This window comes from Nicotiana attenuata, unplaced genomic scaffold (assembly GCF_001879085.1).
Source record: "Nicotiana attenuata strain UT unplaced genomic scaffold, NIATTr2, whole genome shotgun sequence".
In the NCBI taxonomy this organism is placed as follows: Eukaryota; Viridiplantae; Streptophyta; class Magnoliopsida; order Solanales; family Solanaceae; genus Nicotiana; species Nicotiana attenuata.
The window spans coordinates 112,461-120,596 of record NW_017672506.1 but is presented as its reverse complement, the minus strand read 5'-3'; the positions used below and the strand labels follow the sequence as shown (position 1 = coordinate 120,596).

General features: G+C 39.2%; 1 protein-coding gene across 1 annotated transcript; it reads right to left on the bottom strand.

Moving 5' to 3' along the window:
* Positions 1-325: 325 nt before the first annotated feature.
* On the bottom strand, positions 326-3,592 carry LOC109213474 (50S ribosomal protein L13, chloroplastic). Its single transcript, XM_019377273.1, has 4 exons — positions 3,233-3,592; positions 1,993-2,178; positions 1,324-1,494; positions 326-686 (listed from the first exon to the last, which is right to left on the bottom strand). Exons 1-4 carry the CDS (start codon positions 3,482-3,484, stop codon positions 570-572), a joined length of 726 nt encoding a protein of 241 aa, XP_019232818.1. The 5' UTR covers positions 3,485-3,592; the 3' UTR covers positions 326-569.
* Between the last annotated feature and the right edge of the window lie 4,544 nt (positions 3,593-8,136).

Here is an 8,136-nt window from a genome sequence, read left to right as displayed (position 1 = left end):
TTAAGCCATCTTCTTCTCATGCCTCAATTCATATTTACGCCGAACTCAAATTTAAGCTTTGGCAACACAAAAACCCTACAATCTGATATTCAAGTTCTAGTGCTAGAGGCCATCAAGATGTCCTGCTAGACAAACAAACAGAGTCAATTTCTATTTATTCTTTCCCAAAACCAGACAGGACAGAAATCAAAAGGTTGACACCCATTGACTACCAATACTGCCTGGAACTTAGAATGCCAAATAGAGTAACTTATATAACCACCCCCAAGCGTGAGGGTACGAGACGAGAGAAGAGAGTGAAAATATTACTGAATCCACTCTGCAGTTCAAAGCCAAGGTGAAGAAACATTCATTAGAACTGAAACCTAAAGAAGAATCTCATTTGCTCAAAAAATGTGGAGGCAAATAAATTTGTAAAGAAAAACCTCTACAAAAGCATAAAGAAGAATAGCAGGAGAACAGGTACAATACTGGAGTTAACATGAAGTTACACCAGTTAAACAGAAATAACTTAAAGGAGTATCAACAACCAAAACTGAGAACTGCTCCTCAATGGCACTGTTGGGAGTTCACCGCTGCTTCTGTATCCTCTTGTCTCTAATGGGCAATTCAATGGGTTTCTGAGCCTCATGAGGATGTTCAGGACCTTTATACACCTTAAGATGGGTAAATAATTGTCTACCAAGCTGCACAAACAGAAAACTTAATATATTTAGGATTGAGAGTATATCAAATGTAGAGTATCTTCTTTCAAAAAACAAAATCTATATTACTTGTTATCAGTGATTCAAAGCAAAGCAAGTTCAATCGCTACCAAGTCTGACAACTAAATGAACTTTTCAGTTTCTAAAAATGGGGATTATATGCGCACAAATAAGTAAACCTGAAGCATGAGAACATTGGTGTTGAAAAATTCCCATCTGCTACTGATTAGAAGGAAACCATAGCCATGCAGAATTGGTGTAAGATTAAGGGTAAGAAATCTGTTAACCCATTCTTTGCCCACAACCCAACATTCAACATGTAACTCTTTTATGCAGAGGCAAATCTAGCATACAAAATAATTGGCTCCAAGTGGAGATGGTTTATATGTGAGTATACGTGTGTATAGAAATAATACACACACCCAGAGACCCGAGTCTATTATATGTTCCATGGGTGCCACGGGAGACGGGAATTATTTATAGAATCTCTAATATCTGATAAGTAATACTCTTGTTCCCAACATTATATGTAAATTGTCAAACATCTTAGGTTAATCAGCATAATTAAGAAATTCGATATATTTGGAATGGAACTCCACCAATAGTAAAGCATACTGACCCTCCCTTTGGGAAGCATGCCACGGACAGCATGCTCAATGATTCTTTCAGGAATTCTCTGTTGAAGTTGATCGAAAGTCTCCACTTTCATCCCACCAGGTCTCCCAGAGTGCCTCCTATAAAGTTTTTGGGTCCTCTTCTTCCCAGATACAGCAACCTTCTCAGCATTAACCTTTTCGTGTTCAAGTAAAAACAGAATTGCTCAGACATCAAACCACAACAGTAGAATACCAGATAATTTACAGTTAAAGAGAGCAGGAAAGTGTTAAAGTCATATCATGCATCTCAGACAATGGAGGTCCCCTCCCCAAACCTGGGGTCAAACAATCTAATTTTTCTAACTTACCCAATTAATATGGGCTTGAGGCATGCCGAATTGATATATTTAATGCGTGTGTGGCTTAAGGAAAGTTGAACAAATAACCATGCATAATAGAATTTTATATACAAATGTGACAACTCATAAGAAAAAATCATAACGAAGCATAGTTGTAACTACCATTTTCATCTTTCAAAAACTTCTATCAAAGTCTTTTAGAACTAGAAGATCCAACATTTCTTAAGAATTAAGGAAATGGCGTTCATAGGACCAACAGGTCGTAAAGGAAAAAGTAGAGTCCAAATGCTTTTTTTCCTAATGACAACACATGCTTTTAGTACAGAAACTTACCACTATGACAAATGCACCCATGTCAACACTTGGAGTGTATGTTGCCAGATTCTTCCCTCTCATATGTATCGCTATAGTTGATGCCATTCTTCCAAGAATTAAATCAGTGGCATCAACAATATACCAAGGTTTGTCTGTGTTCACATGGTCAGCAGCCTTGGGATACCATGTCTCGTTCCAAATGTCCTACAAGAGGAAACAAGAATAAATTATTTGCCATATCTTAACCATTCAATAATGCAAAAATGTTCATAATCTAAAATTTTAACAGAAACTATGCTCATTGATTAAGAAAGTCATACTGAACCACTAAAACTATGGATATCTTTAAATAGTCAAGCCAATATAACTATCAGAGCTTTTATTCTCCATAATGTGGGAGATAGTTGCAATACTTTAGGCCGATATGACCCTGGCCATTCAACTCTTCCCTGACTCTCCGTCTCTCCCTCCCTCGCCATATTAATGCAGATATTAGAAGCATCATTGGGCCTTGTGACACAGCACCAACACTACATGTGACTCGTTTTTATTCTTGCTTAAACCTTAAACAAAAGCCAATGAAATTTTCAAGTCACTGCTGGTTCCAAAGTAGACTATCTATCCCGGAGACGGATAGAATTAATTAGAACTTAGCTCCTCATGCACTTCTGCAGATGAGCTAGCAACATATCTCCTACAAAAGGAGAATCCTAATACAGAAATGTGTAGACCAAAAAGAACAAAATTGTCAAATGAAATAGAGCAAAAGAGGTATAACCTACCGCCTCTGTTCCAGTTTATGTGATGCTATTTCCATGTTAGTCTGTTTCAAAAACAATTACTTGTTTTCTGAATTTAGAAACAATTTAACTTAAATTTCTCATTTTTACCCTTAATGAGAAGCCTTTAGATAGCCACACAAATATTACAGTATGTTTCATACCACAAATTTCATAACTCTTATAACCAACAAATGTTATGGCATACCACAAGTTTCAAATCCGTGCCCATTCAAATAGTTTCACATAAATTGAAACTAGAGAGTATAAAGTATAACATACTGGAAGCAAATAACCTAGTTTGAATTCGACAAATAGAGTTCCCATTCATCGTAAATTTACTAAATTGTACTAAAAACATGGAAAAAAAGAGAAGAATAAACAAAACTAGCAATTGTTCAGCTCTGCTAAAAAGAAAAAACTCAAGTAAAGCAAGTAAGATAAAAAAACAAAAAGATAAAGGTAGAAATTTAGTTTACAGGGCCGTCAATTTCAGACTCTTCGAACATCCACCGTTGGTCAAGAGGAATGTAGGCGGCAGCTTTGTCTTGGCAACGAATTTGGGCCGTCCGATTGGTCTTGGCGAGGGGTGATAACTGAAACGACGGCTTCGATAAGGCTGCCATTGAGAAACCCAGAAAAGGGGTTTTCTTTGTGGAAGAAGAAAAGGATTTTGGTGAAGTAGAAGTGAACATTAACGAAGAGGAAGAGCAGTGGGTAGCCATTGCCATTATCTCTGAGTTCTCAGCTCTTTGGCTATCGGTTGAAATGGTAACACTGTCTACAAGTAGATAAGGGAAAATAAAAGGAAAAAAGTATATATTGTTTTTGCAAAATGGTGTTGGATGACATCCCCTTTTTAAAGGCTATCTTTCTTCCTTTCGTTTATGCAATGGTGTTTTATGAGTTAATTTCACATATTGTTACCGTAATTATTCACTATAATACTAAAATCATAAAGTCTTATTTTATCAATTTACAATAATTAGATTTATCCATATTAAAGTAATAAAACTTTTATAACATTAAAATAAATAAATTTTACCCACTATGATGTTCAAACTTACCCATCAAAATGACTTTATTGTTATAATGCCTAAAATATAATTAGTTTGTGTTATAATGAGAAAATTTGAGTTACTATGTAACGACTCGGCCGGTCGTTTCATGAGTTTCAGCCCCGTTTCCCCCATTCCTGCTTCTTTATGTGTTGTTCAGTTGTATTTCATCATATCGTGTTAATTGTATTGTGTTCGGAGTGGTCTTGGAGTGGAATGAGACACTTAGTCTCTAATTTAGGAGTTTATGTTGGAAAAGTCAACCGGATGTTTACTTATGAGTAGAAGGTTTCGGATGTGAATTCTGATGGTTCGGATAGCTTCGTTAGGTGATTTTGGGCTTAGGAGTGTGTTCGGAATGTAATTTGGAGGTCCGTGGTAGATTTAGGCTTGAATTGGCGAAATTGGAAATTTGAAGCTTTCCGGTCGGCAGCGGAAATTTTGATATCGGGGTCGGAATGGAGTTCCGGTAATTGGAGTAGGTCCGTTGTATCTTTTGTGACGTGTGTGCAAAATTTCAGGTCATTCGGATAAGGTTTGATAGGTTTTTACATCATTTGCGGAATTCGGAAGTTTTTGAAATCCTTAGGCTTGAATTTGAGCAGCTGAAGCTGTTGTTTCTGTCATAACCTCACCTGCGATAGGGAACCGCAGGTGCGAGGCCGCTGGTTCCTGAGCAAGGCCGCATATGCGGAGAATTGGGGAGCTGAGAAAAATCGCAGGTGCGCACAAGGACGCACCTGCAAGGCCGTAGGAGCGAGAGGCAGGCCACACAAGCGGGATTTCCAGGGTTAAGTGAAAACCGTACCTGCGATGGTTTTTCCGCAGGTGCGGTGTCACAAAAGCGACTGTGCGACCGCAGAGGCAGAAATCACTGGGTAGAAGGTATAAAAAGGTCTTCTTCGCGAATTTTGCTTAATTTCTTCATTTTTGAAGACGGGTGTTGAGCTTAGGCAGTGATTCTCAAGAGGGATCAAGGACTATCAGTTGGGTAAGCTACTTAAGCTTTATTACTTGTGTTTATGACCATTTTTCCATTGTTAATTCATGATATTAATGGGAATTAGGGAAGAAATTTGGGAGATTAGGGCTTGAAATTGGAGAGTTTAAATTGGGGATTTGAGGGGCCATTTGAGGTCCAACTTTGATGATCTTGGTATGTGTAGACTCGTGGGAGGATAAGGATTCTAGTGTTGTGGTTTTTATCGGATTCCGAGACGTGGGCCCAGGGGTCGAGTTTGGCCCATTTCGGGAATTTTGATCTAATTTGATAATTTTCGCGTGGGCTTTATTCCATTGGCATGTATTGATGTTATGATTCTGATTTTAGATAGCTTCGGGGCGATTTGAGGCCTAGTCGAGAGGCAAGGGCATTGCGGAGTGGATTTTTGTCTGGTTCGAGGTAAGTAACTTCTGTAAATCTAGACCAGAGGGTATGAAACCCCGAAATTTCATACTATTTTGATTAATGAGGTGACGCACATGCTAGGTGACGGGCGTGTGGGCGTGCACCTGTAGGGATTGTGACTTGGTCCGTACAAAGGCAACTGTAGAGTTGCATATTTTGATAAACTCTATGTGGTATGTATGTGTTTTAGAAATGATTTTGTTAACTTGGGCTAAATGCCATGTTTGGGGCCTTGTGCCGTACTGTTTGGACCCTTAGGGGTATTTTACTATTATCCTCACACTGTGTTGATAGAAAGCATTATCCTCAGTCATGGTTTATACCTGTTTATTGTTAAATCTTGGTCTACACATTTTGGCCTGAGTCCCCTGAGTTGCACTGAGATGCCCAAGTGGCTTGTGAGGTTGAGTGAGGCCGAGGGTCGGATTGTGAGGATATATTGGATCGGGCTGCACACCGCAGCGTTATTTATATATACATATATGGATCGGGCTGCACGCCGCAGCGATATATTGGATCGGGCTGCACGCCGCAGCGATATATTGGATCGGGCTGCACGTCGCAGCGATATAGCGCTTGGGCTGTAGGAGCCCCTTCGGAGTCTGTATCCCCCCAGTGAGCGCAGTCGACTATATTTATGGATTGGGCTGCACGCTGCAACGGTTATTATGATATACTTAATGAGCGTGAGTGCTAAGTGTGAGTGCTGATTGATGTAATTAAGTCACGAGTGACTGAGAGGCTTTGCCCGAGGGGCTCGTTTTAATGAAATTACTGTTTTCACTCTTCTTTGTACTAAGCTTCTATTGAAAATGTTGAACAAATGTTTTTAACAACTTTCTTTGAAACTGGAGTTTTTACTGGATGTTCAGAATTTACCTACTGATTTGATATTGTTATTTCCTCCGAAATTTCCATGTTATGATATGTTTATGATTTTAAATGCTCGTCACTGCACTCAGCCTTTATTTATAATTGTTACTTACTGAGTTGGCGTACTCACGTTACTCCATGCACCTTGTGTGCAGATCCAGGTGCCAGAGCATCCGAGTGAGAGCCGTCCTTTGCCTTCAAAGTATTTCGGAGATCGCAAGGTAGCTGCACGGCGTCCGCAACCCAGCCTTTCTCCTTCCTATCTTCTAGTGTTTGTATTTATTAGACTCATTGTGTATTGAGTAGACAGTGTTGAATCGTATTCTAGTGGCTCATGACTAGTGACACTGGGACCGGGCAGTGTTTGATATTTTTTTTGCTTATTTGTTTCCGCTTCTTTTGATATACTAAATGACTATTTTATGATCATTCTTGTTTAGTAAATGAATTAAGAAAAAGTAATTGATGTTATAAGTGTTGAATTGGCTGGCCTAGTACTGCGATAGGCACCATCAGGACCGGGGTGGTTTGGGATCGTGACATATTGTCACATGACCAAAGAAATTAAGTGAGTTTTATTTTACGGTGGATCAAGTTCATTACTTTAATGTGAGAAATATTTTTATAGAAGAATATTTGTAGACATCAAAATTTAATGGATCAAGCCCATATGAAATTTGTGCTAAATCCTAAATTTAAGACACTAGAAGATGACTCTTGTAATTTTATGAGTCTATTAGGATTGCTTGGAGGCTACTGTAAAAAAACCTTAACTTGAAGGTTGTTCTACAACCCTAGATCACTCCAATAAAAANGCACACCGCAGCGTTATTTATATATACATATATGGATCGGGCTGCACGCCGCAGCGATATATTGGATCGGGCTGCACGCCGCAGCGATATATTGGATCGGGCTGCACGTCGCAGCGATATAGCGCTTGGGCTGTAGGAGCCCCTTCGGAGTCTGTATCCCCCCAGTGAGCGCAGTCGACTATATTTATGGATTGGGCTGCACGCTGCAACGGTTATTATGATATACTTAATGAGCGTGAGTGCTAAGTGTGAGTGCTGATTGATGTAATTAAGTCACGAGTGACTGAGAGGCTTTGCCCGAGGGGCTCGTTTTAATGAAATTACTGTTTTCACTCTTCTTTGTACTAAGCTTCTATTGAAAATGTTGAACAAATGTTTTTAACAACTTTCTTTGTAAACTAGGAGTTTTTACTTGGTATGTTCAGAATTACCTACTGATTTGATATGTTATTCTCCGAAATTTCCATGTATGATATGTTATTGATTTTAAATAGTGCTCGTCACTGCACTCAGCCTTTATTTATAATTGTTACTTACTGAGTTGGCGTACTCACGTTACTCCATGCACCTTGTGTGCAGATCCAGGTGCCAGAGCATCCGAGTGAGAGCCGTCCCTTGTCCTTCAAACGTATTACGGTACGATCGCAGGTACGCTGCACGGCGTCGCCGACCACGTCCTCTCCTTCCTACTCTCTAGTCGTTGTTAGTTATTTAGTACTCATTGTGTATTGTAGTGTAACAGTGTGTAATCGTATTCTAGTTGCGTCGATGACGTAGTTAGGACTACGTACGGGTACCGGGGGACCGGTACGGTGGTTTTAGTTAGGTATTTTTTTTTTTTAACGTTCGTTTTTAACTTTTTCGTTTTCCGGTTTTCCCGTTTCGTTTTTTACGTTTGTTTTAAACTACTTAAAACGTTTAAAAGTCTTAAACGTTTTTTTAATTTGGTTTAAACTCGTTTAGTAACCCTTTTTGGTTTTTAAACGTTTTTTAAAGTTAAAGTTTAACGTTTAAAAACGGTTTAAAAAAGTTAAAAAACGGTTTTAAAAGTTTGGTTAAAGTTTAAGTTTTTTTAAAGGAGGGTTTTTTACGTTAAAGTTTTTGGGGAACGGTTTTCGGGACGGTTTCCCGGGTTAAACCTTGGTTAACCCGGGCTTTAAAGGGTCCCCGGAACTTACCGACCTACCGGGTTAAACGGGGGGTTCCCCGGGGGGTTTTTGGGGTTAAAG